General features: G+C 43.4%; 1 protein-coding gene across 1 annotated transcript in view; it reads left to right on the top strand.

Annotated features, from left to right (window-relative positions):
* HELB (DNA helicase B) overlaps positions 1-18,294 on the top strand; it is a 330,278-nt gene that overhangs the window by 250,960 nt on the left and 61,024 nt on the right. The window contains exons 9-11 of the mRNA XM_086919022.1: positions 9,926-9,985; positions 11,592-11,856; positions 12,676-12,810. Of these exons, the coding sequence (XP_086775148.1) occupies positions 9,926-9,985; positions 11,592-11,856; positions 12,676-12,810 (460 nt within the window). The remainder of the gene's footprint in view (positions 1-9,925; positions 9,986-11,591; positions 11,857-12,675; positions 12,811-18,294) is intronic.

The following is an 18,294-nucleotide window of genomic DNA, read 5'->3' as shown; positions in this document are numbered from 1 at the left end:
GGTAAGTAGCTTGTTCTGCTAGCAAGGACAGATGCTTGTGAATAGCAACAGTATGCTGCTGTCGGGTTCATCCTCTGGCCTGACACAACAGCTGCTAGTACTGAATCTGCAGTCCTTAATATAAGAAAATGAAGTTAAAAAACATAACTGTGTTTGGGACAAATTCTACCAGATCAAGATTTCAGAAGATTTGTTTATCCCGCTTAAGAAGATTTAAAGAAAAAAAATGTTTTACCTCGGAGTCAAGTAGACATTGCCCAATTTTTGAATCATTAGTAGATTATACAGAATGGAGAAGATCTGGTTACATCCCAACTCTGTGCTCTTTGTTCTGCACTTTGTTCTGTACTATTTCATCCATTACGCTTTTTTCTTTCCTTCACCAGACTTATCAGATATACTGAAAAAATACTTAATTCCGTAGAAGACCATTGGAAACAAATTTGTTTCTCAAAAGCTATTTTGTCTCAACCTCCAATATGAGGTATCAGTGCCCTCTATTTTTCTCTGTGGGAATCACTAAGCTTGTAGATCCAACAAACGAGGAATCACAATTTCAAACAAGTTCAACAAAGAAACAGATATTTTCCTAGGATATGTCAATCGGTGATTTGAAGTCCTGATGTCAGACCTGAAAGAAACTAGAAAACAGTGACCTCTTCCACCCACCTACTAAACATCACACAAAATTTAACAATCAGACTTAGCAGCAACAAACCCAGGTTGTGCGGAGACAAACAGCTTAACATGTTGTGCTATTTTTAATTCATGTAAAAAATTATTAAGCCGATCTGATTAACTTAAGAGTATTAAAAAAAGAAAGATTTCCTGGACAGTTCTGTTTCCCACAGGCTATCAAACATGGTAGACCATATTCCTGTGCCATCATGCCCACCCGTGCTGAGTAGGCTTCAAATTAAGATGCGCTGATGCCTGCCTGCTTCATGAGCCAATTAACCTAACTGAGAATCATGTTGTGTATAAGGTTTTCTGAATTAAATCTCAAACTGACCCATACTTCGAGTGAAAGTCCTTAACTAAAATTACGCTTATGTCACTGAACCACACAAAATTTAATTCACAATGGAAAGGGCATTTAAACTCCTGCTCTTATGTTAGCCATAGTATTGTGAACAATATACAAGGTAATTCCCTCTGGTATAAATAACTTCACCACCAAATCTAGACATCTGACACTCCTGTGGAAGACCAGGCAGAACATCATATGGTTTCTGCCATGATATTAAGAGGAAAAGTGCTTTCATGTAACCAGTGATTGACTACCTGTCCTAGTTGTGATGTCGAACAAAGATGGGAGGACTATTACTTTGAATACTTCATAGAAGGAGACACAGCAACAGATGTGTCCCCAGTTTGGCAGCACCCACCTACACCTGCCCATAGCAAATGGCTGACTTATAAGCGTTCATAGTAGTGTAGGCCTCACTGGGCTGTAGCAACCTTGCTTTCAAAATGTGCTATGAATCCATTGAAGCCTAATTGAGAGCTGAAGAAACATCAGCCAGTCCAGTAAACCTATGTTCCTTGTAACCATTAGTTGCAAGCATCCCAAGACTCCTAAATTGAAGTTGCTGCTTCTGATGGCCTGGCTCTCCCCTATACAAACAGGGATATGACCTGATTGATAATAAGGTTAGGCCTGTGGGCCACGCAGTACATCTCTCTTCTAGGAAAGTTGATATTGATTGCAAAACCCATAGAAATGTTCTGAACAACTGGAAACTGAGCGTTTGCTCTGCACAGAGGATAATTAGGATCAACCTTTATTATCAAGAGTGTACATGCCAACTTCATTTCCGGACAACATTCCTAAAGGTAGGTTTGTGCCTGCTTCCTCCAGACCCAGCCTGTAAATGAAGAGCCAGAAAACCTGTGATGTGGAGATTCAATCCTTCTGAAAAACACTTGGTTTCAGTAAATGTTGATCCACCCCAAATCCTCCACCTGACCCACTAGTATCTTATTTGATGCCAATGAAATACTGAAAATAGCCCTGCAATTCTTGTTGTTGATATGCCCCAGCCTCCTCTGGTAGATAGATTTTACCACAAATTAGACACAATTGTTTGCTGGTGGCAAATCTTTAGGCTTTGTAGGGCTGAGTTCTTGTGAGACGTAGAAAAAATGACCAGAGTGGAAGATTTCAGAAGACCCTCTAAAATAATGAACTCATGCGTTGATGTTGAACATTAATAACAACCGTCCTTCCTAATTTTCCTTTTGATAAAATAGGCCTTTATATCAGCCGCGGTCCGTGCAGGTAACAGCGGTGTGTCCGGGTAAGGGGAGATTTTGAGGGAGGTTGCAGAGGGAAAATGAAATAAATAATATATTTTCATTCTGCATCGTCCCTAGAAATCCCCCCTTACCCGGACCCCCGCCCACTGCTGTTACGTGCACAGACCGCAGCTGCTTCAGATGTGAACATTTTAATTTTGATTGAGAAAAACAAGTAACTCCAGTGGTTGGACACCACTGGCTTCAATAGAACCGCTGCCAATCCTGCATATTCTCTTAACATTGGCATGTTCTGTAACAGGAAGAGGTTGTGATCTCGCTAAGTGACCATCCTCACTCACCTGGCCTGTACATCTGCCTCTATCAGTCTGGACAAGTTCAGTTATGCAGCAAGTGCACGGATATTCTCAAAGACACGCTGTAGAACTCCGACACCTCAGCTGCCTGGGTAAACTTCCAAAATCTACAGTGATGGAAAATATGTGGATAGTAAGCTATGCATCTTTAAGATCCATACTAACCACCCAAACCTGCGGGAGTAGCGTGTTTTGAAGAAGAAGGATGACATTCATCTTGAAATGAAGGCAAAGCGGTACCCTGACCCATACCCCGATATCAGCAGGCACACACAATAGGTGGTATTTCCTACTGTGTGATTTATTGTACACTATTGATCCGCAAGTGAGCATTTTAGAATGAAAAAAAGAAAGACACATTCTGCCACAGCAAAAGGCCCCTTGGCCCCCACAGACCGCATATAGCTGAGGGGACTCTATGCCCCATAGTACACCATGCCTTGAGGTGCTACTGCACGCATGTCTGGAAGAAGGAGGCAGGCCGCCTGAATCGCGCTACAAAGCTCTCCCTACAACACCAGGGCGTGGGGGACTCGTATGCTGCGCCCGGGCCGCGCCCGGGCCCATCTTTCACCCATCACCGCCAGGACAGGCCCACCCTCCCTTGACTCTGCCGATGGGTATTCCATTGTACAATTGGATAAACTTCTTTTGTAACCCACGTACGCTTTTTATTGATTGATTCTGATAGTCCTTTGTTTGGACCTTCACTCTGACTTTGCACTCCAGCTTGTGTGGAACTTAAAGGAGAGACTGTAAGGGCATTTAAGGTGGAGTGCCCATACCGCATTGATATCTGCCTAGTAGTTGGGGTGCGACCTCGTCCCCCTGGTCCCCTGTGGTACCAGGAGTGAGTGGATTGTGCACAGAAATATTGGCTATTTATTGAAGCGACTCCTTGATGATGCCGAATTGGGTCTTCTCTTCTTTACATCCTTCGTAAGATACTGTTGCTCAACTTTGATACTTTACTCACATACAGGATTTATGGGTACTCTTAGCGTTTTTAGCACTTTGTGTTATCTTTACTTTGCTTTTCTTATTTATTGGATGCTTGGCTGTAAAAAGGAACACCTACCTCCCAACGTTGGCGTTTTCCAGACAAGGGAGAGGTACTACCTGTCTCACAAAGCTAGATTAAAATGGGTAAAAGGAAGCCCCTAGATGGGGCCACTGGATCCTCCAGAGCCATGAAATCTCGATCTTCGGCAGCAGTCACTTGTATTATGGGTAGAATCGACAACTTGATATTCTTAAATTTGCACAGTGCTCATCCTGAAAGCAAGTATTTAAAACGACACTGATACGTGACAACAAGAAAAGGATGCTTGGCAAAATAAAATATGTGCAGAGGATCATACAGTTTGAACATGGAGGGAAGTCTCATTTGATTCCAGGTTATCTGGTTTGACATTTTGAAATTCAGCTACCAGATGGTTAGCTCTGTCTGTTCGGCGCAGGCGAAATCTAATGTTTACAGTATGTGTGTGTTGTCCCGCCCTCTCTTTCCATTGGCTAGCTCCATAAATGGAGGCTAGCCATTGGAAGTAAGATCTGCTCGTCATGGTTCGAGGCGATTCGTGGGCGTTCCGGCGATGTTTTTCTCATCCCGCCCCTTTGCAATCGTCATGCGGCGGTGGACGGTTGTTTTTTTTTTTTTTTTCAAGCTTTGTGTTCGCCATTTTTGACGTGTCAATTTCAGGGGTGGGTTGCGCGATGTCCCGCTCTCCGTTCCTGCCCCCCTCCCCTCCCGCTGTCCGTGTGCCCGTTCCTGTCCCCCCTCCCGCTGTTCGTGTCCCCGTTCCCGCCCCCCCTGCCGCTGTCCGTTCCCGCCCCCCCTCCCGCTGTCCGTGTGTCCGAAGGTGCTTGTTTATATTTACGTTAAGTTCACCGTTTTCTCTTTTATGCTTGCCTCATGATGAGACAAGTAGACACAGAGGTAGCAGACCCGACTGTGGGCCCCCAGGCCCATCTACCAATCTAAGAATGCATTTATTTTGGCGGTTCACACCCTAAACTCCCCCTTCAAATAGTTTCACCCTTGCCCCTGAAGGTTTGCGGCACCCATGCCTGCATTCAGGGAAGGAGAACCCTGTGTTACACCAGTGATTATAGACTAATAGGTTGTGTATGCTTATTTGTATGTGCATGTGTAGCTTGTATGAATATCTTTGGAGTTTCTGTGTTCTGGTGCTTATGTGGTTATATTGATCGACATTATGTGATGTAGTAGCTTTTACATCCACTGTTTTACAATAATAACTTGTTGCTTTACAGTTTGTTCTAATATGTCTTGTCTGTCTCTCGATGTGAGAGGCTGATGGTTGAATGGTTATACTGATGACTGTTGTGTGTCTGGTCAAGTTGGACACTAAAAATTACTGCAGTACCTTTCGGAATAATAACTAATAAGTACTGCAGTAGTTCTTGGACTCGCTGTTTAGTAGGTACTAGAACAACGAAGGTGCTTGGTATTTTTATCCTATTGCAGCCTGGGTGTGTCTTGTGTGGATATTTAGGTTTTTCTACTGCTGCGCCCTCCATTATGTCTTGTAGCACGTTTGCTATATGCAGGGGCGGCTCCACCATGTGGGGGGGAGGAGTGTCGCCTCACCGCTTTAACGCAGTTCGAGAAGCAGTAACATAAAATTGAATAAATACTATTTTATGTTGCTGCTTCTCGCACTGCGAGAAAGCAAAAGGGTTTGGTTGGGGCGGCGGGTGGGTTGTCCTGCTACATGGCAGGGGAGGAGTGGCTAGCCCAATGTTGCGGGCCCTGACTGTTTGGTCGGCTTTCTAGGGCCGACCAAACCAGTCATGCGCACTCTGCCATTTCCTCCATGTAGGGTGCATGCAATCTACATGAAGAAAATGGCCTCCCCATAGGTGCCTGGCTGGGCGGCGTCCCCACCAATCACAACATTGCCATTGCAGCATTATGATTGGCTTAGGGGAGGGAGGCTACCTGCCGCTGCGAGGAGCAGCGAAGGAGAGACAACGCAGGACTGGATGTGGCCGACTAAGCAAGTTATTTTTTTTGTATATAATTAAAATTATTCCCCCTCACTACCCCTCCCCTGCGCGGCCCCCTGCCTATCCGACCCGCGAGTAATACCGGCCGCGCCTGTCTTTCTGTGGCGGTTGCAGCCTCGTGTGGCAGTTGGCTGATGCATGGATCCTACTCTGGGCAATAGCTTGCTTAATCTTCATGATGGCCCCCAGCGCCTAGAGACCCTTACGGGTGATTGTGCGCCTTACAAATGTGGATTATCATTATTATTATTTTCTATTTAGTAAGGAGGTGTGAGGTAGACTATTTTGACCATGATGACTGTGTTCTCTAGAAGTGTTTGTTTGACTTGCCTGGGCAGACCTCATGACTGAATGTCAACAGCAGGGCTCCTGGTGGGAATCCACCCAACAACCTCTGCCTATATGTGAACATTTGTGATATAAAACCCTTCGGAAGAAATTAATGCTGTGGCGTGGACTTAATTCTAATGTGTGTTATGTGACCTTTTTACAATTAGACGTCCCTTCCACTTACATTTTTTCCCACTTAGAATATGCCTAACTATGTGTTTTATGACTTTGCATGTATTCTGTTATTCTGTATGGAGCCTTTATTGCGATTCATGCGTAATGTTTCCTTGTAACTCTTTTTTGATTAATTTGTACTAAATATCATTTAGTCTATATTTTGATCTAGAGCTCAGGCCTTTATGCGTATTATTTTATTTCCAAACAGCTCTGTTAAATTGTGTTTTCTTGATGAGGAGTGTCTTTTCTAACCACTAGATCAATTAGAGATTTTTGAGCTGAATTATTTGGATAAATATTGGGATCATAAAATATTCGGGGTTCAGATGATTATTGGGGTTAGACTTCCACAAAAGCATGGCCTCCCAAGAGGTGACAGGCCAAGCAAGAGAGCCAGGTTGTATGAGATTTGCAGGGGGTGCTTGCCAGAAACATAAATAAGATGAAAAGCTGGAAAATAGGTAAAAAAATGCCAGGTAAGTCAGCGATTCACTGTCAGAAACCTGCTTAAATATTGCAGAGTATAACAAAGATTCTAACATTACTTTTAGCACTCAGACTAAAACTGCTTAGTAATGTTGAATAGAAAATGGCAACAAGAAGCATAAACAAGCATTGGCATAGCCGATAGGTCTCGCCTTTGGGACCTCAGAAGTGTTTAGCTAGTGCAACTGGCTTTGCCAATGTATTTAACCTCATGCGCGCTAGCGGAATTCCGCTCGCACGCTGAGATTTTCTAAAACGCATGTTACGTGATGAGCTGGGCTCGTCATCAGCGTGCGAGGAGGCTACGCCATGACGAGCCCAGCTCGCCATCAGCGTGGAAGGTGTTAAGCTATGTTGTGGAGCAGTGCGGCTGCTGTGCAGTATGTTGAGACATTATAATGAAAAAGTGTTATATATATTGGTACCTTATATATAACCAATAAAACATTATGCACACTGAACGATCCTATTAAACAAGATTTATTGAGAGTTGTGGAAACAACTTAAAGAAAAACATGCTTAGTAATGTTGAATAGAAAATGGCAACAAGAAGCATAAACAAGCATTGGCATAGCCGATAGGTCTCGCCTTTGGGACCTCAGAAGTGTTTAGCTAGTGCAACTGGCTTTGCCAATGTATTTAACCTCATGCGCGCTAGCGGAATTCCGCTCGCACGCTGAGATTTTCTAAAACGCATGTTACGTGATGAGCTGGGCTCGTCATCAGCGTGCGAGGAGGCTACGCCATGACGAGCCCAGCTCGCCATCAGCGTGGAAGGTGTTAAGCTATGTTGTGGAGCAGTGCGGCTGCTGTGCAGTATGTTGAGACATTATAATGAAAAAGTGTTATATATATTGGTACCTTATATATAACCAATAAAACATTATGCACACTGAACGATCCTATTAAACAAGATTTATTGAGAGTTGTGGAAACAACTTAAAGAAAAACATTCTAAATCTGGTATGTCAACAACTGATCGTCCATGCTATGCCCCATTTCCAGATTGAAATCTCGGAACAGGAGCAGTTACCATGCCTGGTAACTACTTCACCCTTGTGCAATATAATTTACTAGGAGTGGAAAATAGTCCTCTCTACTCTGCAGAACTTGTGATCGGCACATTACAGGACAAAAACATACTGGAGAATATTTCTATATTTGTCTCTTGATAACATTTAACAACAATTATGAATTGAATCTCTTTAGATACAATTTTGCACGTTCTAGAGAAAATAGGAACTGCCAAGGTTTGTCTGATTCTCAATTTGATTGTGCTGAAGGCATTCATCTATTCCTTAAATACTTGTGTGTACTCTGCTACCCCCCTGCACATTTTATGACTCACAGGGTCTTTCTAAGCAGCACATGCATTATACAGAAGGACCAGTCGCCTCAACAAAGGTCAATGAGGAGCGGACTTTGACCTCATATTCTATTTTTGAAAGCGGCACAGAAAAAACTAACATGTCATTAAACGTAAAAGACAACAGACTACATCATGTCACTACAGTTCAAATAGAAGAAGAAGTAAAAGTAAGCCTACGACATTAAAAACTCTTGGCACTTTGCTCGGATCTCGTGGAGCTTCGTGATTAATTATTATTTACATGAACGGCCATTTAAAAGCTGGCAGACCAACAACAAAACATTGAAAACAAAATGTTTATATGAGTTCCGTCTGGCCTGTCCTAAAACATTTCAAATATAGAATATATTTTAGCGTAAAACGAGAATGAGATCAACGGTTTCATGTTGTGAAAATGGCAGCCTCACACAATAGAAAGCACAATCTGGAAAGTTTGTCTGCAGATGCTTCGAAGGAGGCATCCGTCCCATGGAGGCTCGTGTCCTGTATATGTGGCGAAGCCTCAAATACAATACTGTGCCAGGTGGGAGGAGGGGCGCCCCATGCTGTGCCAAGAAGAAGCGTTGCCATACCCCCCAAAAGGATAACTTAGTTTCGTCCTGCTGTCTTTCTGTGGCCCCTGGTTGAGAAGGAGGCAGGCGCGGGAATCATCTCGAGCTTCTGGAAATGCTGTTTTCATTGCTCACGGCCTCAGGACATGAGGCTGTAAGACTGTTGTCCATTTGTAAAAGACAGACATACTATATGCTCACAAAATGTCTGTTTAATGCTTTAGCTCTATCATTTTCGTACTGACTTTCCTTTCCATGTGCCGGATTTATCAACCTACATGCGTGCCTGTCCCGTGCTAAGAAAAGGTGCGACTCTTTTATTTGAAGCCAGTGACTTTAATGACACCGCACCTCCCTCTCCGTTCAGAATATGAATCAAAATGAGGCGAGTTTAGAGTTCTTTGTAGAAAAAGGTGGCAACAGAAATAGCTGATTAGGAGATGTGTGCAAATTCCTTGCTTGACACTAAAACACTATTTCTACCTGCTCTCCAATTTAGGTGATTTTGAAGGCACAGTGTGATTTTAGCATCCTCGCCGTCCAACAATCTCCCAATTAGTTGATAATATCTCAAAATTAGCGAACAAGACACCAAGTATTTACTGGGAACCAGGTGTAAACTAATCTGCCCCATGCAGACACAGGACCATCATGGAATCACAAAGATGGCAGGTGCTCTGTAAAATAAGACGAGTGGTGTGCGCGTGCACGCTTGTGAGCAGCAGACCATCTGTTTCCAATAATCGCGCCCGCGTCTGGGCGCGGTTAATGCAAACAAGTGCTGCTGCTGCGCGTAACCGCAAGCCCTAGGCCATGGACGTCAGCATTGTCTCAAAAAGCTGGAACAAAAAGACGCCTTTGGCCAATTGCTTGCTGTCTTTTTACAAAGACGCACGCAAAGGCCAATGGAATATCAGGACTTCGAACACAAGCCTGCTCTCTCGTGCACAAAGTGCTGGTCAGCTCCAAGAGGCCCTCTCCTTAGAGCAGCGCATGCACGCTGCGCTAAGGCTAGACCTAAAAATGGGCTGAGAACACGTTGGATTAAATGAGACGTTACATCGAAGTATTCATTTTACATTCAGTGTGGTGCTAAATCGAAAGAAGTTTGGATGTTCTTAGTTGTTTACTAATATCATTGTAAGTATCATTTTAGTTTATATCAAGACCATGTAAAACGTCCTAAAAATAAAATATTGTTTCACTTTAAGCAAGTCACAGCAATCAATCAATAATGTTTTCTGTTATTGTATTGTCCTTACACTGTGGCCTTTTTCACTTTTTACCCTTTGTTTCCAATATCGATTTGTAAATATATTTTCTGAACTGTGTCCTGCTTATTATATGTGTGTCCTTTTTTGTAGGATGGACTGCGATCTGATAAACGAACTTTGCTGTCGGCACTATTCTGGGCATTCCACAATGTAAGTTGGAGTGGCAAAGAGTATATTATAAAGTCTGGTTCTGTGGAGTATTTCTGTCTTTTTTGTTGTACCGAATATACTGCTCACTGCATAAAATTTATTAAAGAAGTACTTTGAAAAAAAGCACATGTCCATTCGTGAGGAGAGAACCGTTGTAGTTAATATAAGTGGAGACTATTATAAATAGAAAATTAGGATCTTAGTGAATTGGATTTAGAGTTTTAGGGCTGTGAAAGACGAAGCACAGCTTCTAAAGTTAGTGAGATATTTAAAAAAAATCTTTCTCAACAAATGGAAAACACATTCAAAGAAGCAAGGCCATAAGAGCTTGTGATCATTACAAAGAAGAAAAACAAGCTACTGACTAATAAAGGGGTGTTAACATTGAAGATTGTTGATTAAATTGCAATCTAATAATTGCCAATATCCTTTTGGATCTAAGAAGACTCATGGGTGTTTCTCTTCTTGTTGAAATAAGATGGGTGTCTCCAGAGAGATGCCCATGTCCAAATTTACGCAGTGCCGAAAACATTGTACACATTGAGCTTACTTTTTTGAGCTGTCCATAGAGCTTTGCTAATCTCTTTTTTGGGGCTTTTTATTTAGATACATTAAAATACCGTGCCTCAAGACATATTTACCGGTTACATTAGTCACCCCCCATCGTTTCCCCATCATTTACGGAACCTAATTCAAGTACATCTTGGTTAAACACATTGGTGTTGCAGTACTCACATGTTAAATATGTGTGTACTTCAACATCAGTTTTGACTGCTCAGCGGGCCCTGTCTGGGAGATCCTATACTTGAATTTTGGCTAGGGTGACTCAGTAATGGATTCTTCTTATGTTGATAAAGTGAATGCCATTAAATTGGGCAAGTTTTGATCATTCAAGCATCCAAGTTCAATTTGTAGTGTGCTGATTATATTGGGTTTTTTTTTCATGAGTGTTTCGTTTATATGCAAAAAAACTAAGAAAGAATAGACCATAGCAAGCAATCACAGTGAGTCGCAGCTCTTCGAGCACTTTGGCATATACATGCATAGTCCTGGTATCCCCCAACTCAGAAATAAACATAGTACTAATCTGGAGTGTCGCAAACCCTACATTTATTGTTTCCCGCTGAATCACAATACACTTTGCGGCATGACAACTTTTCCCACCAAAAAGGATATGATTAATAACTAGAACTTGTAATGAATATGTCCATTCTTGTGCATTGCATGAGTTCTTCTCAAGGCTTACTCGTGTGGGAGTCCCCATCTCTGATTCAACCATTATTGCAAAATCATCAAGGAAATCCATCCAAATCTGTCGAGCTTCAGTCACTTATTATTATTATAATAATAATTATTATTATTATTATCATTCTTAACAAAATGCCCTTACCAATACTTAAAAGTTAGTGTTTTTCGAGCTCAACGTTTTAGTAGCATATTAAAGTAGTTTATAAACTTTTTGATTGGGGCGGACATAATCGATTTTGTGATAGTAATTTAGAGATTTAAAAGGGAATTCTATATCTACTGGCGTGAAAAGCTGAATCTTTTCACAATTCTGAAGGTTTTGTAAAAGACTGTTAACATATTGTTTACCCTTTTTCAGAAACCGAAAAAACAGATCTGAGTTCCAATGTCGAGACAAGGTGTGTTGCACAAAGAATGCCTACATCAAAGATCTGGTCCCCTCTACAAAATCGGATACAGCTATAGAAGACCGAACCTTAATCCTCGATGATGGAGAGGCCCCATGTGCCACAGGAGAGAGGGACCCATGGAACAATGAAACCACACAAGAAAACTCAGACCCCAAGCGCATGGATTGCAATGAAGAAAGAATTTGCAATGGAGAAGTATTTTTCATTACTGCTGTAAGTACTTTCTGTAGTTATGGAAGGAGATGTATATTTTCTTGTAATGAAAATGTTTGTTGTGAGATAAATCTACAGTTTGCTCAGAATTGTTTTGTTAATTTTGACATTTTCTTTCATACTATTAGTGCAGGTATACATACATTTGTTTTCCTGTAAATTCTTATGAACAGAAATGTGCCAATATCCCGTCGTTTTCGAGTCACGGAACATTTCGAGCTATATATTTGCAGTCCTGCTCCGACGTTCAGCTGTTTGTGCTGTGCCCATTTCCACCTTGCGTTACAGTTTTTTGAGGGACCAAGTGAGGAATAAAGACAGTTCTTGTAATGTTCGGATGCTAATCGATTGCACTTCTTGTTAGTTGGTGGTGGGCCTTGTAGTCTAGGCTCTTTGGCAACTCTTATATCAACCACTGCAAGGATTTAAGACCCCTTCACTTACCGTGTGGACCTGAAAAGCATATTTGGGACATCCTATAGGACTTTTTTAAAAGTACTTATTGAAGGAACCACAACACAATAAATAGATTGTCGTTTCAAGGCTTGGCCTCATTCTTACAGCCCACACGCAAAACCTTGATAAATGATTCCACAGGACAATTGATCGTCATATATTTGTAATGGCATTGAGAAGACAGACGAGCTTTAGACTCATTGAGTTTTGCAGCATACCAATTATGTCATGCCTTCTTTCTGACTTAGTATGATATTTGAGTTTGGAGCCAGGTTTTGACTGAGATTGCATTTAATATTTCCTTCCTGCCCTCCAATTTGATACCTCAAGTTAAGCACGGAAATCTGTTCTTTGTGAATACAGGACGTGGAAAAGGATAAAGTCCGTTCTTTGACCATTAGTGACATGGATGAGCGCGAGTACACATTGGATTACTTGAAGCTGTCGCGAATCTGTAAAATAAAACATGCCTGGGCCCGAACAATTCACACTTTTCAGGTAAGTGATTTAGCATAATTTGTAATCTTGGTTTAATATTTATTGTATATGGGTTCTTGAGTGGAAGAAATTGACATGCATGAAGGTTGTCCTTTTCTGTTTTATCATGTTGGAGTTTCCCTGAGATGCTGGCTGTTGATACACATTTGTGGAAATGAGCTGTACATTTTTGTGGCCACACATGCATTTTATCATGCACAATCATATTTGTTTTTCCTAGGTTCATGTCCTTTAAGTTTAAGGTCATATACTGATTTTTCCTTTTTAGGTCTCGCCTACACAGCTCATGTGCTGTGAGACATATTGTTTACAATTCAGTGGGCTTCCAATCCGCTGCTGACACAAAATATTTTTTTAGTTGTCACTCTTATTTGCAATCTTTCGATTGCATAGCGCTACGGTGAAGGTCATGAAAGGTTTTTGTTCTAGGGCTGGGTTGCACTGCCCTGCGTTGACGCTAAAACTCAAAAGGAGTGGATGGTCAGTGGAAAACTGAAGTGCAAGAGGGCGAGTGGAGAAAAACCTGTAACCCCTCAGTGCAGTGTCAACATAGATTGGCACTGTATCTGTACAAGAACAAAAGGCCCATGCACACTCATAAGTAAGTAAAACGAAATTCAAGCATACATCAAATGTAGTTAGGGAGACAAAAGCATGGAAAATACATATGCAGTACTGTAGTTCAAAATAATAACAAATTCGGCCTCGGTTTGAGGTGTCTTTAATGTTCAGACCCAAGAGGAACCAGCCGACACATGTTTCGTCGTGTGTGGCACAGTCTGCGTACGACTCTTCAGGGCTGGGTGAAAATAACAAATAAAAACATACTTGGAAAATGTTTCGCCGTCACAACACATAAGTTATTTAGGATTCATGGTGAAACCAGAGGATAGCTCAAGGGAGCACCCGTCTGAAAATAGCGGGTGAGGGGAGGTGTGTGTACCGTGTGGTCAAAACCTTGTGATCTGGCGTAGTATTCTAATTGGAGATTGTAATTTGTATTCTCTAGGTGATATGAGCCGTGCACTGTGATTAGGAATCTTGGTGTAAAGTGGGATAATGGTCTGGAAATTCTACACATGATCAGAAGTGACAGTGTGGTTCGGTGAAATAACATGCGTGACACTATTGACCCATGCATGTGTGGGCTGGACATGCTGGAGCACAATTGTACCTGTACAAGATTGGAAGAGATCCGAAGGTCTGTAAGGAGAAGAAGCAGGAAAGCAACCATGAGCCTAAAGTTCCGAAAAGTGGGTCTGAACATGACTAAGGTAAAGGCTGTAATGGAGGAAAGACTGTGAATATCTCACTGCTTAGTCGGTGATAATTCCAACCCGACAGGGCTCAGGACCGTGTAAAAGTAATTGTTTCAGGAGAAATTCTGTTGAAATATAAACAAAAGTCAGCGAAAACACCTCATGGAGGTGTGAGCGTGCAGGTACTCAAATGGTAAGAGGGTGTCTCACCCTAAATCCCGTACGGGTGAGTCACGATATAATAAGGAAAAGGTTGAGCGGTGGGAGTGCTTCTAATCATGGAAAAAGAAACCGCTGTGAGATATCCTGGGAGGAAAAATGAATACAAATGAACCATAATATTGTATGGTGAGAGAAAAACTGAAACGGCAGCAAGTGAAGCTACTCTCGGGTGAGGGTGAGTAAGTGCCCATTAAGTTAAAACATAGTTGGGGGGTGGTTATGTTGTTAAACCCCTGTTAATTTTCACAAACAAGGGGGACCCAAATAAGTACCTAAGGACCTTGGGCAATCATTTATTACGAAAAACAGAGGTCCGTAGGATTAAGTTATCAAAAGGACAGATGCAAATATAGACTCCAATCAGTACTATATTTTGTTTTCAGTACCCAGCCGGGCCTGAAATTTTATTTCAAAATATAAACAAGTTTAAAAGACCATCAGAGAGGTCTAATGCGAACGTTGATAGGGTACAAGCCTGTACCTATCCAAAAATACACTCCAAAAGGATTGAAAGAAATAGGCAAGAAAGCAAGGAAAAGAGGGTAAAGAATATCAGGCAAAAAGAACATGGGAGCCAATTGTCCCTTGCATCAGTGGCATATTTGCATGGCAAGTTCAGACAACAAATTCATGTAACAATTTCAACACGATGGTAAGGTTACAGAATTTGACAAAGTGTCGACGACGTTTCGATCCCCGGCTCCTAGTGAACTGGGATCATCATCAGGACATAAACAATGTTTTGCCTGTATGTGCTTTTTCTCTGCAAACGATCCTCACGAGTCTCCTATGATGCTGGGAGAGACTGTGGGGTAGAGGTTGGTGCCTCGATGTCCTGTTATAATGCATATAACATGATGGCCATTGGTTCCTTAACCCGCTATGGGCTTCCGCTGGAATTGGCCGGTATATTAAATTAGACCGCTTGTGGTTCTGCGTTTGATTTAATTTCTTTCCGTTGAGACAGTGCTCCTTCACTCGCGATCCGAGCGAAGAACGGGCGTTGTGCTCAATGGCAATCCGCCGGCTTCCCGAAGTTGTGGAAGCCGGGAAGCCGGCGGATTGCCATTGAGCACACCGCCCGTTCTTCGCTTGGATCGCGAGTGAAGGAGCACTGTCTCAACGGAAAGAAATTAAATCAAACGCAGAACCACAAGCGGTCAAATTTAATATACCGGCCAATTCCAGCGGAAGCCCATAGCGGGTTAAGGAACCAATGGCCATCATGTTATATGCATTATAACAGGACATCGAGGCACCAACCTCTACCCCACAGTCTCTCCCAGCATCATAGGAGACTCGTGAGGATCGTTTGCAGAGAAAAAGCACATACAGGCAAAACATTGTTTATGTCCTGATGATGATCCCAGTTCACTAGGAGCCGGGGATCGAAACGTCGTCGACACTTTGTCAAATTCTGTAACCTTACCATCGTGTTGAAATTGTTACATGAATTTGTTGTCTGAACTTGCCATGCAAATATGCCACTGATGCAAGGGACAATTGGCTCCCATGTTCTTTTTGCCTGATATTCTTTACCCTCTTTTCCTTGCTTTCTTGCCTATTTCTTTCAATCCTTTTGGAGTGTATTTTTGGATAGGTACAGGCTTGTACCCTATCAACGTTCGCATTAGACCTCTCTGATGGTCTTTTAAACTTGTTTATATTTTGAAATAAAATTTCAGGCCCGGCTGGGTACTGAAAACAAAATATAGTACTGATTGGAGTCTATATTTGCATCTGTCCTTTTGATAACTTAATCCTACGGACCTCTGTTTTTCGTAATAAACCCCTGTTAATGACACTCGAAAAGCCGGCGGAATCACAGCGGACCAGATACGTCGTAAGCTGCTTCGGGTTGCCATGAAGGCTGTGTTCGTGCGTCGTGCCTGATTAAAAAGCCATAGTGTGCGGCGGTGATGGCGTCGTGAAGCTGAAATACAATAATGAGTGTCAACATCTTTCGTGTAACATTATATGGCCAAAGTACATACATTCTGACCAAAGCAAGGTGACGCAGTGACGTGTAAAAATGTGTTGCTTCCGATAACTGCAACTCAAATTCTCGGCGCCTACTCACATGTTAACAATCACAAGTTTACTTGAAAACAGGTTATATGGACACGAGTGCCAGATAGTGTAAACAAGATCCGTCAGACGAAAGGCAAGGAAATGTCTCTTACGCTATGCCGTAGTGCATGCCAGTGTCCCTATTAGTTAAATGTCCGGGCTGCGTGGTGACCGTGGATAAATCGACCGCAAGTGTGATGTCAGAGTGATTAACCAAAAACAAACTCACTATTTGGCGAATATTAATTGAAGACCCATCTGTATTGGGTGTAGTATGGTTAAAGGTCTGGGACACTGTAAGACACGAAAACAATACACGGGTAGAGATTAGGTAAGGTCTCACGTATATTATGCGCCAATTCCATAGGAAAGAAGAATAGCTAGAAAAGTGCTCTGGAAGGTGCTTACCGCACTGTCTGGCGGGTGGGTCCTGCAGTCGTGTCACCTCGTGTGTGGACCCGAAGCGTCCCACATGAGAAGTATATGAAGGCGGAAATTAGTTGACGGGCCTCGTGGGCGTTGCCCAAACCCGCAGTGAAAAAAGACTAGAGCGCTCCGGAAACCGGAAGCCGCCTGGTCTGCCTAATCAGTCTGCTTCCGTGAATATCGGAAACAGCCTAGAAAGGAACTCTGGTAGCTAGAATGATAGAAATGGTAATTGTGGGAAAATAAACCAGTGTTGGTTGAGAGCGGTGCGCTCGAAGATAATAGATGCAGAATGGAAAGGGGCTACCACTCGGTCCCCCCGAACGTATGGTTGGGTGCCCCGATCCCCCCGGGAAACCATTTTGGGCGGGAGGCGTGGCTCGGCTGGTATGCCCGAAGTGGCGTAGCCGGGGCGCGCCCTTTCCCGCCCAGGAGGGGTTGTCCTAGACACCCGCACGGAAGACCACGCCCAGTAGGCGTACCGGAGGAGGGTCCCCGCCCTCCCGCAGATGGATAAATAGAGCGGGAATCCGAAGAAGCGTCTTCTTGTTCCTGTGCTCTGAAGGCTGCACCAACTCGTTGCTCGTGAGCCCTCGACGGAACAAGCGGCAATTTTGAGAACTTGTAATCTTGTTGTTTCTCTTTCAGTTATTTGGAGTACGAAGGATCCAGGACCTCGTTGATCAACTAGAGCAGAGTACTCGAAACCATGGCCGGCAAGAAAGCAGGAAAGGGCTCCGAGATGGAGAAGGTATTGCGCCATTTGTCGAACCGAATGGCGAGCATGGACTGAAAGCTCGGAAAAGTTGACTCGATCGGTCGAGGTTTGGCCGAGGTTAAGAAACCGTTAGCGGCCCAAAACAACTCAGGCCGTCCTAAGAAGGTAATAGGCCCGGCCTTGCCGGGAGTCGTCCCTGAGGGTAGGGGGAAGCGTGTTAAGAGGAGGGCGGTTTCTGGGGAGGTTCCGGTTCCTGAGGTACCCCCAGTCGCCCCCATCACACCGGCGGACAGCCCGGTACCAAACCCAGATATAGGTTTGCCGATCCCGGTTGTAATTACTCCTGTTAACGATGAGGCGATGCCCCCGAATTGGCCATCCAGTTAGCGGCGGTGTTGCCATGGCTCAAGAAGAAAGCAGGGGGGGCAGTGGCCGCGGGGGACCCGGCCGAGGAGGCCAGACTAATAATCGAGCAATTGCGGCAGTCGAGAGAGGCCGCAACGGCGAATGTTCCTCTTGTTCCCCCACAGGTGGCGCCGGGAGGACCTGCGGTTAGCCGGGAAAAGGCGGCAGACACAACGGCCGAACCTGGTAACCACGCATTGCCAATGGCAGGGAAGGGTTCATTACCTTCAAGGCGCGAAAGGGTGGCACAGCACATCCCTATGGCCACAAAAGAACTGATATGGGGGGAGAAATATGTGAATATGTTTTCATTATTGACTGACCATCGCGAGATGGGATATGCAAAATCCCAGAAAGATTTATGGCATTCCAGTGTATGGCGCG

The sequence above is a fragment of the Lissotriton vulgaris genome, chromosome 1_1 (genome assembly GCF_964263255.1).
Source record: "Lissotriton vulgaris chromosome 1_1, aLisVul1.2, whole genome shotgun sequence".
Lineage (NCBI taxonomy): Eukaryota > Metazoa > Chordata > Amphibia > Caudata > Salamandridae > Lissotriton > Lissotriton vulgaris.
The sequence above is the reverse complement of the archived record's forward strand: the minus strand, read 5'-3'. Positions and strand labels throughout refer to the sequence as shown.